At 41.8% G+C, this 27,456-nt stretch overlaps 1 protein-coding gene across 1 annotated transcript in view; it reads left to right on the forward strand.

The window, feature by feature from the left end:
* Positions 1–27,456, forward strand: part of LOC111980382 (gamma-aminobutyric acid receptor subunit beta-2) — an 81,627-nt gene that overhangs the window by 4,794 nt on the left and 49,377 nt on the right. The window contains exon 4 of the mRNA XM_024011107.2: positions 24,966–25,186. Coding sequence (XP_023866875.1) covers positions 24,966–25,186 — 221 coding nt within the window. The remainder of the gene's footprint in view (positions 1–24,965; positions 25,187–27,456) is intronic.

The following is a 27,456-nucleotide window of genomic DNA, read 5'->3' on the forward strand; positions in this document are numbered from 1 at the left end:
GTGATTGTTTTGAATTGTGTTTGGGAAATCAAGATAGACATGGTTTTAAAAAGGTAGTGGTAATATTTCATTCAGTACAGAAATTTGGAGGCCCTTCAACTTACCCTGTCCCACGGCTCAATTTACCCCATACCCGGGGTAAGTTGTGCCAAGATACCACTTTTTTGGACAAGTTATGTATTCAAAACTGTAACTGATTATTTCCAGGGATACACAACATCCTGAAATACACTGAGTGTACAAAACATTAGGAACACCTTCCTAATATTGAGTTGCACCCCCTTTTGCTCTCAGAACAGCCTCAATTCATCGGGACATGGACGCGTTCCACAGGGATGCTGGCCCATGTTGACTCCAATGCTTCCCACAGTTGTGTCAAGTTGGTTGAAGGTCCTTTGGATGGTGCATCATTCTTGATACACACGGGAAACTGTTGAGTGTGAAAAACCCAGCGGCATTGCAGTTCTTGACACACTGAAACCGGTGTACCTGGCACCTACTACCATACCCCGTTCAAAGGCACTTAAATCCATTCACAATCGGAATGGCACACATACACAATCCATGTCTCAATTGTCTCAAGGCTTAAAAATCCTTCTTTAACCTGTCTCCTCCCCTTCATCTACACTGATTGAACTGGATTTGACAATTTATATAAATAAGGGATCAGAGCTTTCACCTGGATTCACCTGGTCAGTCTTTGTCATGAAAAGAGCAGGTATCCTTTATGTTTTTTACACTCAGTGTACATGTTGATATATTTCTTAGAAATAATACTATATTTCCCTTGATGGAGTGATGCTGAACATAGACAATGGCTCAATTTATCCCAGTCTCCCCTAGGTTTCATGACGTTTGTATCTAAACCAAAGTCGATCGTTTTAAGATTGTTTTGTACATCAGTTATGTACAGTATAAGCTACAGTATGATGTCATAAACCTAGTATGAAAGTGCACATTTCTAGCTCTGTGGGCTAATATGGTCAAAATGTTTGTCTTGGGGTAAGTTGAGGTTATGGCCATGGGGTAAGTTGAGCCAATGTTCACCATACCCCATACAAATAATGAATACGTTTTGTCAGTTGTATGTCTAATACGCATAGTATTTTAGCAATGTGTCATGCATATGAACTCAAGATAGTGCATTTTTATTGTTCCAGAGCAGATAGTATCATGCCCCGTGTATACACACTTCAAACAGGTTCTTGAGAGAGTAGCCGAGGAAGTGAGAGAAGGGAAGAAGTCCATTTGAGCAGCAGCAATGGATGAAGATATAGACCGAATGACACTGAAGAGGCACATTGACAAAGAAGAAAACAAACATGTACCTGTGTGAAAGAGAGGCTATGATAGAGTAGCAGAGACACACAAGGTCTTATCTGATGACGCTTGCTAAACATATCAAAAATCTCGCGGACCAGTTTAATGGGCTTAGTAGCCTCAAATGCAGAGAACTTGCCTACTATTTGGCACATTAGGACAATGTCCCTGTTCCCGGACAACTGGTCATGAAATGGAAGGGTAAGTGATATTGAAGAGAGATATCTGAATGTAGGCATACATTTAAGATATACAATATTCCACACCCCCATTCCATTTAACTTTGACCAGCACCATCAACCACTGTCACAGGACTAGTCAGTATTCGACGTACATCCATGTCTGGGGACATCGGGAGATGACGTGGAAATGGGCCACTAGGGTCAATAGTGAGCACTGTTGGTTTCGCTAGGGCATTGTGGAAGGGGATGGTGGATGACTGTAAGCATCTGCCTCTCCTTCCAAAGGTTGCATGTTGTCTCTGGTTCCAACCATTCTGAGTTAATGCCTAACCTTTAAGAATTCAGAGTTAATATCCCCCTAAGGTTAGTTAGGATATATTAGCTAGCTGAGCGCAGTAATGTGTGTGAAATTGTCCCCTGAGAAATGACTGTTTGGGCTAAGTACTGGACAAAATGCAATATATGTTATATCCCTAAGGGATGTAGAAGACATTTCAAACTAGATGCTGTTGTAAAGTGCTACATATGGCGGGGAAACCAGTCTTGTCATTTTAATGGATTTGAGATACAATGAAATAATAGACGACATGCATGTTGATGCTGGATCATCCATCCTGGCTGGGCGATTCTGTGCTCTGGAAATGTGACACTCACGTGTACAGTCTCACGAAGCCATCCTTTCAAATCCTGTCTCGTTGACGTGACTAAGCGAGCGAATCCCGATCTTCACAGGCTAGTGTATAGCTATTTGTTTGTCAAGCAGTGTCTTTTAGAAATGAACAAGTAAGTGGAAGAGCAGTTTCACAGAAAGGCCAAATAGATTTGGCTTCTTTCCCCTTAATCTATTCGGTTAACATTATTCATGTGATCCATGTGATTAGCAGGTAACCTTGCCTGAGACATGACATACATTTTTCACCTACGGCTGTTGAAAGTCGTAATAATACTATGTAATCCTTTATACAGCAACATGCAAAACCCCGAAACTGCCATGAATTACATTTTCTGGAAAAATGTATTATTATTATTGATTTTTTTCATTAGTCAGGCTTTGACATGTGGCCTGTTACATGGCAAATGGTTTCATGTTCAGTTCAGTTGCCATGTAATGGTCTCTTGGGTCCCTTTCACTCAAAAGCCTTTTGACCTATTTAACCTGCCTGTTCCAACTGACAGCCAAGGGAACTAACCGCTCTGGGCCCATCGACAAACAGAGTACAGACACAGGCAGACCCACTGGCTTTGTATACATTTCATATGCTCGGTTCATGCATCATTCAGGGACAAGTATATGCGGAGGGAATTCACAAGCGAGTGTGGGTAGATACCAGCGAGCAACAGCAACGCATACGGCATTCTACATAATTCATTATGTACGTCGCTGTAGAGTTTGGGATCAATTGTATATCCAGTCATACGCCTAATATTACATTTAGTAAGAAAGTAGAATATCAATTAGAGTGTTTATATGTATGCTTATAATGAGCTGACAATCAATGCAAATGTGAAGGACATCGGTTAATCGTGTCGATGACGGCGGTGGTGATGGTAATGGTGAGGATGGCTCCTTGCCCTTTTCGGATGCGTGGCTGATGAACATGACTGGCGTGGAGACAGCAAACGTTTTAGATCGTTTCTCGTGCTTACAGCTCGCTTACATCTCCAAGGTCTGTGGCTGCTCTAGGCACTGTTGTATTCCTCGTGTTGTTGTGATCAACAAACTACAGTGGTCTTGGTGTCAATGCTCTCTGGTGTGTGTGTTCTCAGGAGCCTCGGTGACGATAGAGCAAGAATGGCCCACTGCCCTCTGTGTATCACAGACGTGGTTCTCAGGGGAACTTCTGTTCCGCATACTCTGTGTTTGACTCAGACAAAACTATTTTGCTGATCGTATCGAAAAGACACTAGACTCACACATTCCTAAACTTGTAGTTTAATTGAACAGTGAAATTGAAACCAATTTGCTGACTTCCTCAGTATGTGGAACTCAGGGGAGAGTCAATTTATGGGTCTCTTACGTAATAATCTCGGTGGTTATATTACCCTCCACATATTGGTATATTACCTTTTACATGGTGAGGCTCTTGCATGTTCGGTATGACAATGTTGAAGATTACCCTCTGCGCTTTACCTAATTAATTCTAGTGAAGTGTATTGTTATTGTATACACTGAGTGTACAAAACATTAGGAACACCTTCCTAACATTGCGTTGCACCCCGTTTTGCCATCAGAACAGCCTCAATTCGTTGGGGCAGGGACTACAAGGTGTCAAAGTGTTCCACAGGGATGCTGGCCCATGTTGACTCCAATACTTCCCACAGTTGTGTCAAGTTGGCTGGATGTCCTTTGGGTGGTGGACCATTCTTGATACACACTGGAAACTATAGAGTGTGAAAAACCCAGCAGCGTTGCAATTCTTGACACAAACCGGTGCTCCTGGCACCAACTACTGTACCATACCCCATTCAAAGACATTTCAATATTTTGTCTTGCACCCTCTGAATGGCACACATACACAATCCATGTCTCAATTGTCTTAGGGCTTCTTCTTTAACCTGTCTCTTTCCCATCTACACTGATTGACATGGATTTAACAGGTGACATCAATAAGGGATCATAGCTTTCACCTGGATTCACTTGGTCAGTCTTATGTTATGGAAAGAGCAGGTGTTCCTAATGTTTTGTACACTGTATACATTATGTGGCAGCTTAAGTGAGTGGGCGGGGAGTTCCTGTCTGTTATAACCCATAACGTTGCCATGTTGACTTTACCAGCGAAGAGACGTGTGGCGGGCCATGTCACATGACCATCTCCTCCATTACACAAATGAGTCACAAGCTAAGGGGAGCTATGTCATGTTTAGTCAGCCAGTAATTGTCTTAATGGCTGCCTCTGAGCTTTGATATGCCCTTTTTTAATTTCAGCAACTTTGCAATAAAGCGATAAACCTCTTCCTTGTACATTGCACACCCCCTTTCATTATTAAAAGTTAATGAAACAAATGGCGGCACGTTCCATTTAAAAGGCAATTGCGGTCCAGATTGGAAATGTTAGTGTTTTTAATCATTTGCCTTAGTGGATTAATTATGTTGGTCGGAGATTCCAGCACACACACAGGCTTTCAGCAAGCACTATTCTTAAATGATGTTTGAAAGCAATGAGGTCATCCTGTGTTTCTATCTTGACCCTCACTCTCATCCTAAATCTTATAGATTAATTAATCTTATAGAACAAGGTATTGACAGTCTTTCTGGATACACAGACACATGTGATTGTTGTGTTTTGTCCTTCCAGGACCGTACAGTAACATCTAATTGCTTTTGCACTTTGCCTGCATCTTTTATTGATTGGCTGCATTTGGAAACACTGGGTTAATACAATTGTCACTCATGAACTAAATCATCAAACATTCATCATTTTTATGGGGCACCCTTGGTGTATGTAAGTGGCCACGTTATTTCCACATGCGTTAGCAATGGCATTCTGCTTTTAATTAGACGGATCAAGAGGGGTATTCCACAGTTAAACTGGAGCATATATATTCATGTCTCGAGCACCAATGGCAGTAAGTTCACACTGCAGACTCAACAAGACTTTACCAACTTGACTTCTAATGGTTGGAGGCTTCCACTTGTCTGCTCTGCTCAAAAATGCCTGTCACGGCTCATTAGAAGTGCAGGCTGTCATATCCACTGTACAGTCTGTGTGGCAGGAGTATCATTATACAGTGCAGCACCACGGGTCCACCTGCTTGCCCGTTACATTCATGTGACTTGTGACTAGTGTTGCACACACTGTTAGTAGTGGGGGCCACTAAAACTTTTGGTGTACCTCCTGTTGGTCCTACAGTGCCTTGCAAAAGTTTTCATCGCCCTTGGCGTTTTTCCTATTTTGTTGCATTACAACCTGCAATTTTAAATGTATTTTAATTTTTATTGAATCTAATAGTCCAAATTGGTGAAGTGAAATGAAAAAAAGATTTAAAAAATAAAAAAAATAAAAACTGGAAAGTGGTGCATATGTATTCACCCCCTTTGCTATGAAGCCCCTAAATACGATCTGGTGCAACCAATTACCTTCAGAAGTCATAATTAGTTAAATAAAGTCRGCCAATGTGCAATCTAAATGTCACATGATCTCAGTATACAGTTGAAGTTGGAAGTTTACATACACCTTAGCCAAATACATTTAAACGCAGTTTTTTCACAATTCCTGACATTTAATCCTTGTAAAAATTCCCTGTTTTAGGTCAGTTAGGATCACCACTTTATTTTAAGAATGTGAAATGTCAGAATAATAGTAGAGAGAATGCTTTATTTCTTTCATCACATTCCCAGTGGGTCAGAAGTTTGCATGCACTCAATTAGTATTTGGTAGCATTGCATTTAAATTGTTTAACTTGGGTCAAACGTTTCGAGGTAGACCTTCCCACAAGCTCCCACAAGGTAGTTGGGTGAATTTTGGCCCATTCTCCTGACAGAGCTGGTGTAACTGAGTCAGGTTTGTAAAGGCCTCCTTGCTCGCACACATCTTTTCAGTTCTGCCCACACAATGTTCTATAGGATTGAGGTCGGGGGTTTGTGATGGCCACTCCAATACCTTGACTTTGTTGTCCCTTAAGCCATTTTTGCCACAAACTTTGGAAGTATGCTTGGGGTCATTGTCCATTTGGAAGCCCATTTGCGACCAGAGTTTTAATCTCTAATTCCTCCCAAAACCCGGATCCGGGAGCACCCGCCACAGTAAAAAGCTGACTAGCACTAGCGCTAGCATAGCGTCACAAGTAAACTCTAGCATCTCTAAATTCATCTAAATCAGCAAGTCCAAGACACCAGAATGAAAGATAACAATCTTATAATCCAGCCATCTATTTCTTGATTTTTAAAATGTTTTACCAGGGAAAGGACCACAATATGCTAGGATCTATTTACCTAACCACGTTAGCAAAAGACAGCACTCTTTTTCTAGCTCCTACCAGTTTTTTACTCCATCAGTAGCTATCACAAAATTCGACCAAATAAAGATATATATAGCACACTAACCAAGAAACAACTTCATAAGATGACAGTCCTGATAACAATATTTATTGTACATAGCATATGTTTTTTTTTAGAAAAATATGCATATTTCAGGTAACTAAATCACAGTTCTAGCATTGCAGCTGCAATCTGAAATAGTGCCGAAGCCTGCCAGAACAATTACAGAGACCAACGTCAAATACCTAATTACTCATCTTAAACATTTCTGAAAAAATACACAGCGTCACAGCAAATGAAAGCCCAACATCTTGTGAATCCAGCCAGTATGTCAGATTTTTTAAGTGTTTACAGCGAAAAAACACAATATAGCATTATATTAGCTTAGCACAATAGCCAGAAACAACAAGCAATTTACCAGCAGCACAGGTTAGCGATCGTAACATACAGCAAAAAGATATATAATTTTGGACTAACCTTGAATATAACTCATCAGATGACAGTCCTGTAACATCATATTACACCAATGCATATAGGTTTTGTTTGAAAATGTGCATATTTAGCAGCACAAAATCGTGTTATACAATGTGATCAGTGGCAACAGGTCATGCATTCTGGCCGGCGCCATCTGGAAAGGCACTAATCTAATCAATAAATAATCGTAAACTTGACTAAAAAATACAGGTTGGACAGCAAATGAAAGATGCATTAGTTATTAATGCACCCCGCTGAGTTAGATTTTTAAAATTAACGTTACTAAACATACAGTGTGCGTTACAGCCAGACTAGAGCCGCAATAATGGCGGACAAATCCGTTTACATTTTTCCAACATAAATACGGAATAACATCATAAATAGCTCTTACTTTTGGGACGAGCTTCCATCAGAATCTTGGGCAAGTGGTCCTTTGTCCAAAAGAATCGTTGCTGGTTGTAAACGTCGTCTTGCAACTTCGGGAATTAGCAGCTAACAAATAGCTATGTGGCCACAACATGCCCAAATGTTTCAAAATGCAATACTAAGGAAATTCGAAAAATAGCAAATATACTCGCATAAACTGATATAACTCGGTTTAAAATAACTTCGTTATGATGTTTCTAACACCTATATCGAATTAAATTACAGACGGATATATCTCTAAGGTCGATTAACTGAGCGTGTTCCAAAAATGCCATCGCTGAGGTCTTGCTTTGCGAAATGACGAACGTCGAAAAGGAAGAGCTCCCTTCGTTCCTGGCCTTTATAAGCTCTGAGAACTACGTAGAAACTCCATTCCACTTCTCATTGGTTACTGACATCCAGGGGAAGGCGGGTGCAGTTCATGTCGACCCATAGGATACATACAGAGCTTTAAACTGATCTGAGAACAGAGCCTCGTTTTCAGACCTTCGCAGTTCCTGTCATGGATTTCGCTGCAGAAAGAGTTCTGGTTCACCCACAGACATAATTCAAACGGTTTTAGAAACTAGAGATTGTTTTCTATCCAATAGTAATAATAATATGCATAMTGTACGAGCAAGAATTGAGTACGAGGCAGTTTAATTTGGGAACGATAAATGTCCAAGTTGAAACAGCACCCCCTGTAGTGTCAAGAGGTTAACTTCCTGACCAATGGCCAACCAGTTCTATTTTTGTTTCATCAGACCAGAGGACATTTCTCCAAACAGTATAATCTTTGTCCCCATGTGGAGTTGCAAACCATAGTCTGGCTTTTTTATGGCGGTTTTGGAGCAGTGGCTTCTTCCTTGCTGAGCGTCCTTCAGGTTATGTCGATATAGGACTTGTTTTACTGTGGATATAGATACTTTTGTACCTGTTTCCTCCAGAATCTTCACAAAGTCCTTGCTGTTGTTCTGGGAATGATTTGCACTTTTCGCACCAAAGTATGTTCATCTCTAGGAGACAGAACGCGTCTCCTTCCTGAGCGGTATGACGGCTGCGTGGTCCTATGGTGTTTATACTTGCGTACAATTGTTTGTACAGATGAACGTGGTAACTTCAGGCGTTTGGAAATTGCTCTCAAGGATGAACCAGACTTGTGGAGGTCTACAAAAAAAAAWTTTGGAGGTCTTGGCTTATTTCTTTTGATTTTCCCATGATGTCAAGCAAAGAGACACTATGTTTGAAGGTAGGCCTTGAAATARATCCACAGGTACACCTCCAATTGACTCAAATTATGTCAATTAGCCTATCAGAAGCTTCTAACGCCATGATATCATTTTCTGGAATTTTACAAGCTGTTTAAAGGCACAGTCAACTTAGTGTATGTAAACTTCTGACCCACTGGAATTGTGATACAGTTAATTATAAGTAAAATAATCTGTCTGTATACAATTGTTGGAAAAATTACTTGTCATGCACAAAGTAGATGTCCTAACCGACTTGCCAATACTATAGTTTGTTAACAATAAATGTGTAGAGTGGTTGAAAAACAAGTTTAAATGACTCCAACCTAAGTGTATGTAAACTTCAGACTTCAACTGTACGTACACATGTTCTGTAAGGCCCCAGAGTCTGCAACACCACTAAGCAATGGGCACCAACAAGCAAGCAGCACCATGAAGACCATGGAACTCTCCAAACAGTTCAGGGACAAAGTTGTGGAGAAGTACAGATCAGGGTTGGGTTATAAAAAAATATCAGATACTTTGAACATCCCACGAAGCACTATTTAAATCCATTATTAAAAAAATGGAAAGAGTATGGCACCACAACAAACCTGCCAAGAGAGGGCTGCCCACCAAAACTAATGGACCAGGCAAGGAGGGCATTAATCCGAGGCAACAAAGAGACCAAAGATAACCCTGAAGGAGCTGCAATGCCCCAACAGCGGAGATTGGAGTATCTGTCCATAGGACCACTTTAAGCCATACACTCCACAGAGCTGGGCTTTACAGAAGAGTGGTCAGAAAAAAAGCCATTGCTTAAAGAAAAAAATAAGCAAACACGTTTGGTGTTCAGCAAAAGGCATCTGGGAGACTCTCCAAACATATGGAAGAAGGTACTCAGGGTTATGAGAGCTTTTTGACCATCAAGGAAAACGCTATGTCTGACGCAAATCCAACACCTCTCATCACCCCGAGAACTTCATCCCCACAGTGACACATGGTGGTGGCAGCATTATGATGTGGGGAAGGTTTTCATCGGCAGGGACTGGGAAACTGGTCAGAATAGAAGGAATGATGGATGGTGCTAAATACAGGGAAATTCTTGAAGGAAACCTGTTTCAGTCTTCCAGAGATTTGAGACTGGGACGGAGGTTCACCTTCCAGCTGGACAATGATCCTTTAGCATACTGCTAAAGCAACACTCGAGTGGTTTAAGGGGAAACATTTAAATGTCTTGGAATGGCCTAGTCAAAGCCCTGACCTCAATCCAATTGAGAATCTGTGGTTTGACTGAAAGATTTCTGTACACCAGCGGAACCCATCCAACTTGAAGGAGCTGGAGCAGTTTTGCCTTGAAGAATGGGCAAAAATCCCAGTGGCTAGATGTGCCAAGCTTATAGAGACATACCCCAAGAAACTTGCAGCTGTATTGCTGCAAAAGGTGGCTATACAAAGTATTGACTTCGGGGGGTGAATAGTTATGCTCGTTTTTTTGTATTATTTCTTGTTTGTTTCACAATAAAAAATATTTTGCATCTTCAAAGTGGTAGGCATGTTGTGTAAATCAAATGATACAAACCCCCCCAAAAATATATTTTAATTCCAGGTTCTAAGGCAACAAAATAGTAAAAATGCCAAGGGGGGTGAATACTTTCGCAAGCCACTGTATTTGGGACTTTGAAGAGGCTGCTATGGAGAATCTGAACAACTGCCAAGATGTGAGCCTAGTTAACTAGCGTGTGTTAAAAAGTGTGACTTAGCTGTGCTCCTACCTTGGCTATAGATGATAATGGCTGTCATCTGTCATTATCAGGCATGTGAACATGGGAATTATTTTTCTCTCTCTTGCATTTACAGAGAGGGATTGAAAAATATAATGTCTGTCACTCAGTTAACATTTGTTCATAGAACTACAACCTGCACAAGATTCATTGTTGATAAACCCTGGCTCCAGCAAGTCTCAGTGTCAATTCCCTAAGCCTGTGTGCTGAGGTAGTTGGGCTGAAGTTGAGTGAGACTTTATAGTACCAGAATTAAACCTGTTCTTCACCAGTAATGCTCATGTCTGCTGAATCATGCCTCTCTGCCAAGTTTCTACACTGTCTGTACAAGTTCTTTCATTTCTTTGTTGCTCTCTCAAAGACTTATGCATCACTTATCCGCAACCGTCTGCACATCCTAATTGCTCTCTCTCTCACCCTCCTCCACTCCTTCGCATCACATATATCCTGTCTTGTTTATCATGCATTGCTTGCTGTACCTCCTCTGCCATCTCTCCTTCCCACTCCACCTCTCAGTTTTTGCCCCATGCTCATGCTACATATCTCCTTTCCTCTCTCTATCTCTCTTTCTCTCTCTCACTACCTCATTCCCTCCACTCTTGATATGTCTTTGATGAGAACCAGCTGAAAACCCTTGGATTCACAGCTGTAAAAGTCAGCTGGGCCTAGAACTGATTCCAGGACTCGTTTTTGGATAACCACTGAAAGTACTGGAAGTTGTTTTGAAACCCAGCAAAAAACAAACAGGTTTTTACAGCATTTTGTACCCAAGAAATGTGTAAGGATGATAAACGAATTCCTATGGGGCGTACCCATGGTTACTAAGTGTGAGATTGGCCTAGCTGGGGGAAGTGGGTGAGCAGAGGAGGGTGCCTAGCCTTAAGGAAACACAGACATTCTGACAGAGTGCTGCTATTACTGTATACTGGATAGGCCACTTCCATAGCCTAGCATAGCATGGCTGGGGGGACTCTAGTTGAGCTATACCCTCATGCTCATTTAACAGCAATCACACACACAGTGACAAACACTAATGATTTACTGCTTACATTGTTATTAATGATGCAGATATTGCTTATCATGCAATTAGGGATAGTGCTCCAAATGTCAAGGGAAGGCGGGCGTTTAATGAATTCCCTGTGGTTAGACTACAGTAGTTATGCACTGATTCAGTGGTGTCGTCGACAGTGAACAATGAGCCGGGGATGTATAGCCTTCAGGCCATAGCCGCAGCCCTATGCACATACACATAGGCTGCTGCATCTTGTTTGCGTGTCACAGGGCAGCGTTGGGAATTGACAACATATTGTCTTGTGCCGCTCATCGTGGACCGATAATCTCCCCACCTGTTCTCTCACAGCGTTCGAAAATGGCCGACGCAGCGGATGAGGCGGAGTGACAAATGAAAGTGGGTTGATCGCCGCCAGTGCTACTCTCTGTGTGCTGTTCGCGGATGCAGCACCGATGAAGCTTGCTCTATTTATTTATTTGTAATAGTCACATGTGGCTGTCTCATGTGGCTGTCTCATGGTGCTGTCTCTCTGTCACTGATGGGCCCAGCTGGATGTTGGGCAAAGAACACTGAACACTGTGCTCTCCTATCTGATGGCAATATTGTGCACGGGGAAATGAACACCACAATCCTAGATTTGTCTCTGTTAGATAAGTAGCTGAGTGGCAATTATATGTGGATGTGTGACTGATGTATTTCTGTTCACCTTACTACACAATACACATATAGGACTGTAATGATTTAAGATCAATACCTCCACTAGAACATATCAAAAGCCAATCAACTCTGACTCTGGATAAGTCTCAAAAGGTTTTAACAGTAAAAAGCTAAAGCTGGAATAAGAAATGCTCTGTAGTGAGCCTGTCCCTCTACTGGCCTGTCCCTCTACCTTTGTGGTGGAAAGCAGAGATAGCCACTCCACTCCATTGACACTGTGTATGATTAGAAGATTCATCAAGCTACGCCTACAGGCTTGAGTGTGAAGGAGCCGCTCACAGTTATTTCATATATGAAGTGTTAGCGCTGTGCCTGTGACTGGACAGCGAGTCATTTCAGCCGGCCACAGTGTGAGGTACAGAGGTGAGAATAGGTGTCGCTGCTCACACTGGCTAGAGACGGAGTGTCATCGTTCTGCTCTCCCAATGCGTCATGTCCTCGAGGACTCCAATTGGCTATCCTGCAAGCTATAGTATATCTGTTCGTTTTTTCCCTCCCTGAGTTTTATCTGAGAAAATAATTGAGAAAAGTATTGTGAGTTGTCAATGGTCAAACATACTGTATCGAAAGAGACTTGTCAAATCACTGTGTTGCTCTTCAGCAGGGATGATTGCATTTAATGAGAAACCCTGTAACCAAGGAAGATCTTAGACATTTCAGCGGAAGAACTCAGATTTAAACCAAAAATACTGGGCTCACTGTCTCTCCTCCCTGTGCTGTCTCGCTGCCTTACATAAGAGTCCCTGTGGAGAGGAAAGAGAGGAAGCAGAGAGGAAAGGGAGGAAGCAGAGAGGAAAATTAACCCAAGAACAAGTAAGGTGCTTTCTAGGCCAAGTGGTTTGCATCAGCAGTTATGCTAAAGCTGATCCCCAAAACAATTCCTGAGCTTTTAATTATGCAGGCCGACAACAGTGGCTCAGGGAGCTAACTAAAAGGAGGGGAAACCGAGGGTGGCATGAAGGGAGGAGGATTAGTGGGTGCATGTCAGGGTTGCCCAATGCCCGTCTGCATCATCCGCCCTTCATTATTCCCTTCCCTTCATTCCGAGGAGGATGTGGGCTGTTGCATGTGGGAGCGGACGGATTTCTGCCTCCTCTCTCTCTCACTCTCTCTCTTTCGCTCTCTCTCTCTCTCTGAAATACCCACTGTAACATCCCAGATTGAATTCAGTGGGATGGGAAATACAGAGAAATGGAAGGAGGACAACAGGGTTTATTTAATGTAATGGATTAAATTCAGGGAACTGGATGTTGTTGAAAGAGGTAGTCAATTTTATATCCTCTATGTATTGCGGTTTGCCAGCAGAAATTCAGCATGCGTGGGGTATTATTCCCCCTGATATATTCTCAGCCAGTGTACTTGTGTTGCAGTCAAATGAAGCCCCATCTGACAACTACATCACCAGTTCTGCTCTATCACATGCAGCAGCGTGTATTCCCCATCCAAAGTATCAGTATAGATAGATATAATTCTGCTCAAAAAACATGTTTAAAAATTCGGCCTCCACTCCCGGATTCAACTTCACTGTGACAGAGGAAACAGAACTTAATATGGCATACTTCGTTTCTATGTCTGGAGGTTTCTTTTGCTCACATCATCTGTGAATAATATGACCACAATGCCATTTGAATGTATTATTGAAAGTTGGGACCTTTAGTGTAAATGCCAATAAGATGCTTTACTTTGGGTTTCATTTTAACACTGTTTGCAGCATGTATGACACCTAGGTTTGACAGCAAACGAGATGTGTCTATTTTCTGATGTGAGATATATCTATTTCGGGTCATTCTTGAATTGCAGTGGTACATTTATGTCCCTTGATTTGGGCAACATGTAAAAACACTTTAATATTTCAAAAAAAATAATACATAAGTCCTTTATAATGCAAAACATATATTTATTTGTATGCATTGTATAAACTACTAGGGCCTAGCAAGTTGGATTGTCCCACTGGAGATGTGTAGAGGTGTAGTGACATATTTTGGTGATTTAGAGATATGTCTATCTGTCTATTATTTTGAGTACTCGAATGTGAACACTAGTATTTAATATTGTATATGCTGTATCAATAAAACAAAGAAGGCTATTAGAATATATATTTTTTGGGGGGGGAATAATGCGTGCCCCTCAGTTTTATGTCATTGGTGTTACCGTCTTGAAAATCACGTCAATTACAGTACAAGGACCCCCCCCCCCTACACTCTCCTGTAAGTCACACCAAGTGAGAGAAGGTATTGCTTATTTAAGGGTGTCCCTGGTCAAGGATGTATGTGCAAGCCTCCACACTGACTGACAATTGCGGGTCAGGAACAGCAGGAGGCTTTTTCCAAGATGAGAACTCGCTTCCTGAATTGTGGTTGCCTGACATCGATCTCCAAATGTCAATGTATTACATTATCCCATTGTTGACAATATGAGATTTGGTTATGTTTTCGCTACACTACAGCAATAGCAATAAGGCTGCCTCTCAGACCTCCATAATGCATGAGGAATCGAAACTCCTAGATCTGTTTGCTTAGAGTATATTATTTTCTGTGTGGTGGAGTCAGAGGAATTTGAAAGGCTATGGAAAGGCAGAAGCTTGGCAAGAACAACCCTCTGAAACATACTACACATACCCACACTCAGCCATACACACAGCGGCACTCATACTTAAGCTACATACTAACTCTGGCACACACTTACTCACACACAGCCTGCGCGCACAAACGTAGGCTCGTGACTACACCAGCACTCGTAACTACACACATACACACATAGACACACACACACATCAACACATGCACACGGAGGAAGAGGATGAGAGGCAAGTAAGTGGGAGAAATGGCATGGAGAGAAAGAGACTCATCTCTAATGTTAGACTGGTTTACATTCTGACGTCCACGGCTGAGATAGAAACTCTTGTCAACTTCCCCTCTTCCCCTCGAACCAAAAAGAGCCCTAATAATCTTATCCCCTCTTCCGATGCCTCCCTATACAGATAAATTGCCACTCAAGTCAACGTCATTCTGGGACACAAAAAGGCCTGCAGATGCACCAATCATATCAAGTAAATTGCATACAGTCAGTTAACTGCACTGATGCCAACCACGGAGCTATTGGCTTGTGCTCGGGGATCACAAAAAGGGCCGCCTAAATTCATTTCCCCTTCACAAGCGCGGAATGTTATGTCCGGGACAAGCTAAATAATGAAGGAGTAGAGAGGACCTAGAGAGAGTGGAAGGTATTTAGGCTATACAGCCCAAGAGATAGTGCCCCATTGAAACGCCCATCAACTCTCCAACAGGCTATACTTAGGAAATGATGAGCAAAAGACAAAATGATGACAAACCCTGTAAGAGGTTTAGTCCTCAGAGAAGAACAATGCCCTCTGGGAAATCCAATCATCCAACCAGAAAATGCTCTTTTTTGTTGCTTGAGTCTCAGTATCTGAGGAGTGAAACCTCCTGTAAATGAACATGACACACGCTGCATTGAGACTGCTGTGCCTGTTTACTGGCTGCTGTGCCATTTCTAGACATTGTAATTTGTCGTGGTTGGTTTCTCCACTTCACCCTGTCAACCAAAAGCAACATTTGTATTGTGTTTTTATTGGGGCAAAAACATGGTGTTCCATTTCAGATATTCTGTGCAGTGTGGACAAGCTGTTCAAAAGGATTCTACATATACCCAGATACAAGTACCCCAGGGTACTGGATGGATAGATACGTTATACAGCTGTGGGTATAAATCTGTTGTCTACTATTAAGAAACATTCTGTAGCAGTGCTGTTTACTGTAGGTAGGCTATGTGAGTGGAATAAGGGATGCATCTTTTCTGAGAGCTTTTCCAGTGACTGAAGTGGGTTAACATCAGACCGTACTGTGGACATCTGGTTGAATGATGGGCGGATCGGGTCTTCTCACTCATTCCATTCCAAAGACAGGCGGAAAGTGTGAAGTTGCTTTAAGACCCGAGCGTCAGCAGACTTTTGCTGCCATGCCGTGTGAGAGGCATTCCAGTTCGGCTCTTGTCATCAACTCTTTAAAACCATCTTGCACCTTCTAATAGGATCCAACACCAGCTATGTTTTATGGATAGAGTAGCTCACTTGGCGGTATTTATTCAGTAATAATGATCAGATGTGTTCACACGCATGCTGTGAAAGTGTCAGGGCATTTTGTATTATTCAACAGAGGCACGTGGGTTGACGCAAGAGGTGCCTCCCCAGAGATTGAGATGGAAAGTCACAGAGAGGGAGAAGGGGGAAGGAGATATAAAGAAAGAAAGCAGGGAGGGAGGTTGAAAGTGTGGTGAGAATAAAAGCAATTTGCATCACCGCTCCACTGAGCTTTCCTTACCTTTCATATTCCCTCCCTTCCAGCAAACACACCACTGCCATTGAAAATGGATAACTCACTTCAAGGGTAGTGGGTGATGAGGAAGCAGAAATAGAACCCATAGTCGCCCCCCCCCCCCCCCGCCACCATCCCGCACTGCCTCGGTCCACTCAGGGTGGGGGACTGGTTATTGGGGGGAATAGTAACGAAAAGGTGGCCTTATTGCATGCTCTGTCCAGGCCCTGCTATTGCCACTGTCAGGACACATTTGATAGGAGCCCGCCTAGTGAGGCAGCATCTCTACCCGAGGCTGTGTTTTATCCACAAATTGTGCCTGCAGCGTTTTTGGCCCAACACGGGTCAGTCATGCCAGGACTACTCAACATGTTTTTTTTTGTTTTAGTCATTGTTGTTTTCAATCTCTGTGTATCGGAAACTAAACACGTGCAATGGCATGGAGAGAGGATATACCTGAAATTCCATTTCCGGCGATAAGGAACAAGGTTATACAATGGATACAAAATGTGGACACTTGATTATTCCCTGTTGAATATAGTATTGGTGATGAATCCTTACTTTCCTGTCAGCAGCTGAGTAATTGCACAACACTCTTTGGTACTCAGACCTGACCCATGTTTCAACACTTCTCTTCAGTTAGCATTCTGTGAAAGCCTCTTAGGCTGCAGTGGCACTTGCCCTGAGTCTGAGAGGAGAAAAAGGATTTTGGAAACTTTCAAAAGGTAGAAAGAAAATTAAACCTTTAGATCTACCTTAATAATGCGTAGTCATAATCTAGGTTTTTGATGGTGTGGAGGTTTGGTTTTGTGACTGCGATAAGTGGCCAAACTGAGCCATTGGATGCAGCCATTTGTTAAAGGGATTTGTTAATATGAAGCCAACAGCTGTGCGAGAGGTTGGAGAAAAAATAATTACTCTATTGTCGTCCTCACTGGCAGCCCAGCTCTCATAAATCTAGCCGTCCCTTTTTCTCTCCTTTGACTTATATTACTTAGTGATGCTCATTACCACTGGTGTTATGACAGACTCCTCCACACTGACACTGGCTAGCACTGCGATTCTGTTGATTCTCAGCAGCAGTTCCCCCTCTCCTAACAGAGAGATGGAGGCTATAACACGCCTTTGAGGAGCTCCATGTTTTGCTCCATGTTTTACTCCAGTCCCAGTAACTTTGGCGCAGGGCCATCCTGCTAAGCAAGCCTTCCATCTCAGGTGAAGCTGGTTCAAGACAATAGCAGCAATGGGATGACAAGGGGGACTCTCTATCCCTCAGCATAACAAGCCACAGCCACAATGCAGTCTTTATTCAAGTGTGGAGTCTGTCCAAACTTTGGACAGCTGTGAAAACTCCTATGTGTGAAAACAGGAAAAGCCTCACAGGAAATGCCTACAGTGATTATCTAATCGCTAACGATAACGAGATTTCATAATGATGTGAATACTGCGGGTATAGGTGACAATAGGCTTTATTGGCAAATTGGCAGTCAGACTGAATTGTACAGTACACGCATTTACAATCATAGATTATAATAAAATAGTAAAATCCGAAACTAATCCTAAATTACAGGTGTAATCCTTCTGCCAGGCGAGAACAGATGCAGTTTACTCTTACCCCAAGGGACTATTCCCCAGACACGCACAGTGAGCAGTCATGGCAAACGATTTGTTATCGTACATGGATCTATAAACGTTCATATTTCTCTGCCTGAATAAACACACACATGTAACGTGCATGGAAACGCACACGGTTGCACACACAAACACACACACACAGAAACATACACACACACACACACACACACACACACACACACACACACACACACACACACACACACACACACACACACACACACACACACACACACACACACACACACACACACTCCACTCTGTTCCTATCATCTATCTCTTCTACTCTATGACTTTCATAGGGAATACTGTGGTACTTCTAACAAGTTATTTTGCCAATGTTGGCACTGTGGTCTACCAAATGCAGACTCTAGTGACAACATCAATACATACAATACTCACAATAGTTCACTGTGGAGTGTTGTGTACACAGTACATGGACCACAGACTGATTGATATGATAGAGCAGTGTAACCAAAGCCAAAGGGAGAGCTCATACTTCAATGCACCACGGCCTTGAGCCTTTCTCATCAGAAAGAGAGAAGGACCCCATGCCTAGTAGATGCTACAGATATACTACCTTAATTTGACTAGTTTCTCACAACATTCAAATAATCCTGCAGTAACAAGACATGATTTATTAATGTGGATTATAATGAATGGACATTTATTGTCGGGGGTGATACATGTTCTGTTAGGGCACATCAAGTTTGACATTTTTAAGAGGAAATGACAAACTTATGAAGCCTTTTGAAACATTGAATACACTACAAAGTTGAATTTCCTGCCACGCAGGAAAATGCTTTGCGACGACAGAGTGATCAAATTAAGATAGCAGATCGGTATTGTGTAGTGATGAGTGGAGAGGGAACTAGGTTGTGAAGCCTCCATGGAAACAAAGCCCAGCATGTGTTGTTAAGATTGCGAGAGTGAGCGCAGCGAGAGTTATTACATAAAGATCAACTGGGATGTATCTCAAGTGTTGGGAGGCTGCGCGTGCAGAAAGGGGCCTGTTTAGTACAGTAAAGTGCTGTAAGATATCTGTACATATCCTCAACCACCACTAACCAACAGCAGACTTAATAACGGTTTCTAAATTTCCTGTGCCCACCCACACTTACCTTCTGTCTGGAGTGTTAACATAGGGGACTCGGCAGCCTAGTTACTTAGGCTTGGAGCAGCAGTTGATTCGTCAGAGGATCAGGTGCAAAAATAGATTCCATTTATTGAAAAATAATTTAGGGCTAGGCGGGACACCTGTCGACAACATCCGGTGAAATTGGAGGGCGCGCAATTCAAATAAATAATCGTAATATTAAACATTGATGAACATATAAGTATCTTATATCGGTTAAAATCTTAAATTCTTGTTAATCTAACTGCATTGTCCGATTTACAATAGGCTTTACAGCAAAAGCATACCATGCAATTGTTTGAGGACCGCGCCGCACATCAACATATTTTTCAACCAGCACAGGCTTCATAAAATCACAAATAGCGATTAAATAATCACTTACTTTTTGAAAATCTTCCTCTGTTTGCAATCCCAAGGGTCCCAGCTACAACATGCATGGTCGTTTTGTTAGATAAAATCTTTCTTTATATCCCAAAAAGTCTCTTTAGTTGGCGCCATCGATTTGAGTAATCCACTCGTTCAACATGCAGACAAAGGAATCAAAAAAGCTACCGCTAAACTTTGTTAAAACATGTCAAACTACGTTGCTATTCAATGCTCAGGTACCCTAAAATGTAAATAAAATATAATATTTCATACAGAAAGAGGTATGTTCAATAGAAAGTAAAATTAGCAAGTGTGCGTCCTCTTCGTCGCGCGCCCAAAGACTGATTTCCAACTGTGACTCCTGGTACCAAAACTCCAAATTCCAGCCTGAAACATTGAACAAAGACTGTTGACATCTAGTGGAAGCCATAGGAATTGCAACATGGGAGCTGGAATTACATAGGACCCATAGCTTTCCATTGAAAGAGCATGGGATCTCAAAAAAAAAAAAAATCTGGTTGGTTTTTCTTTGGATTTTCAGCTACCATATCAATTACGTTGTAGTATCATACATTATTTTAACATTTCTACAAACTTCAACGTGTTTTCTATCCAATGATACCAATCATATGCATATCCTGGCTTCTGGGCCGAAGTAACATGCAGTTTACTTTGGGCACGTCAGTAAGGCGGAAATTCTGAAATTAGGACCAGAGCACTAAGAAGTCAGTTATTAAATACAAATGCAGGAAAATAATAAAAACGCATCATGTAAAATGTTCTTCCCATGTTTAATGAGCTGAAATAAAAGATCCCAGAAATGTTCCATATTCACAAAAACCTTATTTCTCTAAAATGTTGTGCACAAATTTGTTTACATCCCTGTTAGTGAGCATTTCGCCGTTGCCAAGATAATCCATCCACCTGACAGGTGTGGCATGTCAAGAAGCTGATTATACAGCATGAGCATTACACAGGTGCACTGTGTGTGCTGGGGACAATAAAAGGCCACTCTAAAATGTACAGTTTTGTCACACGACACAATGCCACAGATTTCTCAAGTTTTGAGGGATCATGCAATTGGCATGCTGACTGCAGGAATTTCCACCAGAGCTGTTTCCAGGCAATTTAATGTAAATTACTCTACCAAAAGCCAACAATATAATTTTTGAGAATTTGGCAGTAAGTCAAACCAGCCTCACAACCGCAAACTATGTGTATGGCGTCGTGTGGGCGAGCAGTTTTCTGATGTCAACGTTATGAACAGACTGTCCTGTCCCATGGTGGCGGTGGTGTTATGGTATGGGCAGGCATAAGCTACGAACAATGAACATAATTTCATTTTGTCGTGACATTCATCCGCRCCCATCACCTCATGTTTCAGCATGATAATGCACAGCCCCATGTCACAAGGATCTGTACATAATTCCTGAAAGCTGATAATGTCCCAGTTCTTCCATGGCCTGCATACTCACCAGACATGTCACCCATTGAGCATGTTTGGGATGCTCTGGATCGTGAATGAATGACAGCGTGTTCTAGTTTCCGCCAACATCCAGCAACTTCACACAGCCCTTGAAGAGAAGTGAGACAACATTCCACAGGCCAGAATCAACAGCCTGATCAACTCTATGCGAAGAACGTGTGTCGTGCTGAATGAACACGCCTTTTCTACTCAACCCAAAAGCTCTTTTTAGAGCTCAGTGTCGCTGCTCCACCAGTATCGTTGTGCTTAGGCCTCCCAGATCCCCCGGAATGCCCTAGCTGCGCCATCCTTTCTTTAGATGAGAGGAAGCAGCGGTGGACATTTTTCAGGGTAGATTTCGCTCTAGAAGACGCCATGACTATGTTAGCCTCAGATTCTGCGGGATTTGGTCGCAGCCATAGCTGAGCCCGACCTTTTCATTAATTCTGGAAGTGTTCGGTTCGGCAGGGAGTACATTTTGGAGCGTTGCGTTCCGCCTTAAACCACTAGGAGCAGAGCTCCCATATGGGGCTCCGCTCCACTCATAGAACTGGAGTTGCAAATCCGGTAACTATCGTTTTCTGATCCACGCCCCTACTTTTTGTTAATGTATCTGTGAACAACACGTGCATATCTGTATTCCCAGACATGTGAAATCCATAGATTAGGGCTTAATGAATTCCTTTCAATTGACTGCTTTCCTTAAATGAACTGTAACTCAGGAAAACCTTTGAAATTGTTGCATGTTTCCCCTTACAAAAACAGATTGCAGTTTTGAAACTGCAGTAAAAGTGCAGTAACTGCAGTCGACTGTGGCATTTTGGACGCAGTAATTGCAGAATATCTGCAGTGTATTGCAGTTGACCTGCAGTTATACTGCGCTCTATCTGCAGTTATACTGAAAAATTACTGCAGTAAAAAAAATGTTATTTTGGACACTGTATTTGCAGCATACTGCTGCCATACTGCACTCTGACTGCAATCTTTTTTGTAAGGGGCTTTTATATTTTTGTTCAGTATCTAAAACTCACACAGCTGAGTAGGTGCCTATATACTGGCAGATCTTTGTCACAGCATGTTACCTCATATGCAGCCTCTCTGAATGATAAAAATATATTCCCTAAACTGGCGTAAACCATTAGCACCTAGACCAGGTATTATTAGTATTTTCAATAGACAGTGTTAATACACCTCACAGGCAATACTATTGATCAATCAACACAACACTGACCAGCAATTAACACTTTATTGAATACAAATACGTAATTTGCATAAAGATGAACATTTTTGATAAGCAGTAAAAACACCCTTAGCCGGAAAAGGAAATAGAAACATTTCAAAATTATGAAAGTTACAACCAGGCTCTGCTGTTTGTTCTTTCATGTTATGATGCACAATGTTTGATGGGACTTGGAAGAGCATAGTTAGGTCAGCAACAATGTTAGCAGCAAACTTTGTTGCAAACAAGAAGTTTACGTGGAGAGAAATGGAGGGATATGTTGGGGCGTGAGTCACGTGACGATAGCTCACTGACTCYATCTCTGTTCCTGCTTTCACGCCCCCCTTTCCAGTCAGTCCATTCGGTGTAGTAGATATAGGGATGTCGTCATCTTTGCAACCAACAGACATATCCAAAAAGGCATGTTCAGCCTCTGTTAGGAGAAGTGGATCTGCCAGTGGTGACAAAAGTGCCCTGAGACAGCAAGTTTCCCAAGTTTATTTTCATGGATGGATGGATTGCTGTGCTTCTTATTGTTAGCGTAGCAGGGGCAGTGTGCTGGCTTGGCTGTTTGTTCCAAATTCACTCTGAACATTTTGCAATACTCTCTGGCTAATCCCACAAATGATTATATTCAGCTGAAATGCAATGTGCTCTGCAACTCTAATTTTGTCAATTGTTGTTTTATAGAGAATATTAGTAATCATTTGTGGTGACTCATAAGTCAGGAATAGGCTAAGTTACCGAGGATGTAAAAAACCTGAAGTAGTCAATATACAGTATATGAATTGGGGTCATATTTTCTCTCCTTAGATATTTTTAAGCTTGTTTTTTTTACATCCTCGGTAACTTAGCAAAGACCTGACTTCATAACTAAATGTATTGACTTATGAGTCACCACAAATTATTACTAATATTCTCTTTAAAACAACAATTGACAAAATTAGAGTTGCAGAGCACATTGCATTTCAGCTGAATATAATCATTTGTGGGATTAGCCAGAGAGTATTGCAAAATGTTCAGAGTGAATTTGGAACAAACAGCCAAGCCAGCACACTGCTCCTGCTACGCTAACAAGAAGAAGCACAGCAATCCATCCATCCATGAATAATAAACATATTGATGATATAATCTTTACAGTTCACAGATACACGTTAAACAGAATACCTGTTTTACAGTGCAGTGCAGACATGCACTACATGCCCAAAGGTATGTGGGCACCTGCTCGTCGAACATCTCATTCCAGAATCATGGGCATTAATGTGGAGTTGGTCCCCCTTTGCAGCTATAACATATATATAATAACTTCTGGGAACGCTTTCCACTAGATGTTAGAACATTGCTTGAGGTCAGGGCTCTGTGCAGGCCAGTCAAGTTCTTCCACACCGATCTCGACAAACCATTTCTGTATCGACCTCACTTTGTGCACGGGGGCATTGTCATGCTGAAACAGGAAAGGGCCTTCCCCAAACTGTTGCCACAAAGTTGGAAGCACAGAATAATTGAGAATGTCATTATATGCTGTAGCATTACGACGTCCCTTCACTAGAACTAAGGGGCCTAGCCCGAACCATGAAAAACAGCCTCAGACCATTATTTCTCCTCCACCAAACTTTACATTTGGCACTATGCATTCGTGCGGGTAGTGTTCTCCTGGCATCCGCCAAACCCAGATTTGTCCGTCGGACTGGCAGATGGGGAAGCGTGATTCKTCACTCCAGAGAATGCGTTTTCACTACTCAAAAGTCCAATGGCAGAAAGCATTACATCACTCCAGTCGACACTTGGCATTGCACATGGTGATGTTAGGCTTGTGTGCTGCTGCTCGGCCATGGAAACCTATTTCATGAAGCTCCCTACGAACAGTTCTTGTGCTGATGTTGCTTCCGGAAGCAGATTGAAACTTGGTAGGGAGTGTTGCAACCAAGGACAGATGATGTGCTACGCACTATGTGCTTCAGCACTCGGTTGTCCTGTTCTGTGAGCTTGTGTGGCCTACGTTGTTGCTCCTAGGCATTTCCACTTCACAATAACAGCACTTACAGTTGACCTGGGCCACTCTAGCAGGGCAGAAATTTGATGAACTAACTTATTGAAAAGTCACTGAGCTCTTCAGTAAGGCCATTCTACTGCCAATGTTTGTCTATGAAGATTGCATGGCTGGCTGCTCGATTTTATACACCTGTCAGCAACGGGTGTGGCTGAAATAGTCAAATCCACTAATTTGAAGGAGCGTCCACATACTTTTGTATATATAGTGTAGTTTTTCGAGTTGTTGTGATGCGAATGCACAATGCCAAGGGAGGGTCGCAAACTCTTGCTACTGAAATAAAAACATGTTTTTTTATTTGGAAATGCTGGCATTTGCTATTCACGTGTGCAGTAGTACTAAGCCATTGCAGACAACATTCTTAAAACCAACATTAATGTCTTGCTAAATAACGTTTTTGGGGTCTCCATAACTCTGTCAAAGACAAATGGTCAGACACGTCACACTACTCATGTCGAGTTAATATATTTTTTCTTGACTTTCCATCCTGATCCCTGGGCCCCAGTAATATCTCTCTCTCTCCTCTCTCTCTCTCTCTTTCTCTCTCTCTTTCTATGTCTCTCTGTCTATGTCTGTCTGTCTCTCTCTATCTCTCTCTCTCTATGTCTCTCTATGTCTCTCTCTCTCTGTCTATCTGTCTCTCTCTATCTTTCTCTTTTTTAGGACTATACATTGACTATGTATTTCCAGCAAGCTTGGCGAGACAAGCGGTTATCCTACTCAGAGATTCCCCTCAATCTCACCCTGGATAACCGGGTAGCGGATCAGCTGTGGGTCCCGGACACCTACTTCCTAAATGACAAGAAGTCTTTTGTCCATGGTGTCACTGTGAAAAACAGAATGATTCGACTGCATCCAGATGGCACTGTGCTCTATAGCCTGAGGTAATGTTTGTAATGTTTCATAATTGTAAAAAAAATCTATGACTTGACATTACTTTGGAGAAATAAGTAAATATTGTAACCAAACCATGTACAAAACCACACCTTGAATAGGCCTATCTCTACCCAATAAAGACAATGTTTGTTGGCAAGTTACTTAGTGAGCCGGTAGACTTAGTCATCCATCATCGTTATCTTTCTAACTATCCAGCAGTATGAGAGCAGATGATCCATATCCTTGAATATTCCCCAGATTCATTTGAACAAATTACCCGGATACTTTACACAACAGTATCTGTCAACTGAAAAGCCTGTTTGACATTTTGGGTTGTTCATATTGAGATGCTATAACCTGTTTCCTGATTAATGGTCTCTATATAAAGTGAATGGATAACAATGGAATATTGAAATGGGATGGGATCTCTTTTAAAATCAGTTGAACTCCATTTCTTATGGAGTACAATGTTGGTTTCAATCAGATGAGGCACTGCATAGCACATTTGTAATGTGGGTGGATATGTATTGAAGAGTATAATGACTGCAGTGCCGTGGATGATAATACACCTACTTAGCTCTTTGGAAGTTGAATCTGTTACTTAGAAAAGGGGCCAGAATAATGCCTACGCATCCCATTTGTAAACACAGGTTATTAAAAATCATCAAAACATAATGAAGACACCGCTGTGTGCAGATATCCCCCTATCCAATAAACTGACTGGCTATTGTTGAGTTGCAGAAAATGGGAAGAGGGAGGGCAGGGGGACATGTCGGATAGGGGGATATGACTAGCTCATCTCTGTACCCCAGACATACAAATATCGCTAAGGTCCCTCAGCCGAGCAGTGAATTTCAAGTACAGATTCAACCACAAAGACCAGGCAGGTTTTCCAATGCCTTGCAAAGAAGAGCACCTATTGGTAGATGGGTAAAAAAATGAATAAAAAGCAGACATTTAAATATCCCTTTGAGCATGGTCAAGATATTCATTACACTTTGGATGGTGTATCAATACACCCAGTCACTACAAAGATACAGGCGTCCTTCCTAACTCAGCTGTCAGAGAGGAAGGAAACTGCTCAGGTATTTCACCCTGAGGCCAATGGCGACTTTAACGGCTGTGATGGGAGAAAACTGAGGATGGATCAACAGCATTGTAGTTATTCCACAATACTAACCTAATTGACGGAGTGAAAAGAAGGCAGCCTGCACAGAATAAAAATGTCCCAAAACATGCATCCTGTTTGCAACAACGCACTAATGTAATACTGCCCATCATTTGTCCTGAATACAAAGTGTCATGTTTGGGGCAATCCAATACAACACATTACTGAGTACCACTCTAACACATTACTGAGTACCACTCTCCATATTTTCAAGCATAGTGGCGTCTGCATCATGTTATGGGAATGCTTGTAATCGTTAAGGACTGCAGAGTTTTTCAGGATAAAACATTAACAGAATGGAATTAAGCACAGGCAAAATCCTAGAGGAAAATGTGGTTCAGTCTGCTTTCAAACAGACACTGGGAGACAAATTCACCTTTCAGCAGGACAATAACCTAAAAAGATTCACAGCTGTAATCACTGCAACAGGTGGAATACTTATGTAAATTAGATATTTGTGTATTTCTTTTTCAATTCATTTGCAAAAAAAAATCAAGAAACATGTTTTCACTATGTTATTATGGGTTATTGTGTGTAGATTGGTGAAAAAATATTTATCAATTTTGAGTTCAGACTTTAACACACCAAAATGTGTGTTAACACACCAAAATGTGGAAAAGTCAAGGGATATGAATACTTTCATAAGGCACTATTTTTTCCCTAGCCTCCATCTGCCCCCCCCCCACTATGAGTTAGCACTTGGTGTGTTGGCTTAGTGTTCAACACTCCACGTTACGTAATTCCTTCTCTCTCCTCCTCTGCAGCAAAGAGCAATTAGCTGATTGTTTCATGGAGTGATTCATTGATTATTAAATATGTCAACCATAGAAGCCACATTATTGCTGAGGCTAGATAGCTTTAAGTTATTAGAGTGTCAGAGTCCAGAATAATCTCTCCATCTAGCATTGACCTGAGCCGTCCTATCAGACGAGAGAAAGAGGAGGGGAACTGGAAGCTGTCTCCCATCATATTTCCCCTTCCCATCTTACTTCCTAATAACAAACAGCACTACTAAAGCTGCATTATATCCTCCCCCTTTTGCGAAGCAAGGCCAGGGCTTTGAGTTGTCAACAGAAATGTTTTACATGGTTATTATATTGCTAACAATGA

Source organism: Salvelinus sp. IW2-2015, linkage group LG20, assembly GCF_002910315.2.
Source record: "Salvelinus sp. IW2-2015 linkage group LG20, ASM291031v2, whole genome shotgun sequence".
In the NCBI taxonomy this organism is placed as follows: domain Eukaryota; kingdom Metazoa; phylum Chordata; class Actinopteri; order Salmoniformes; family Salmonidae; genus Salvelinus; species Salvelinus sp. IW2-2015.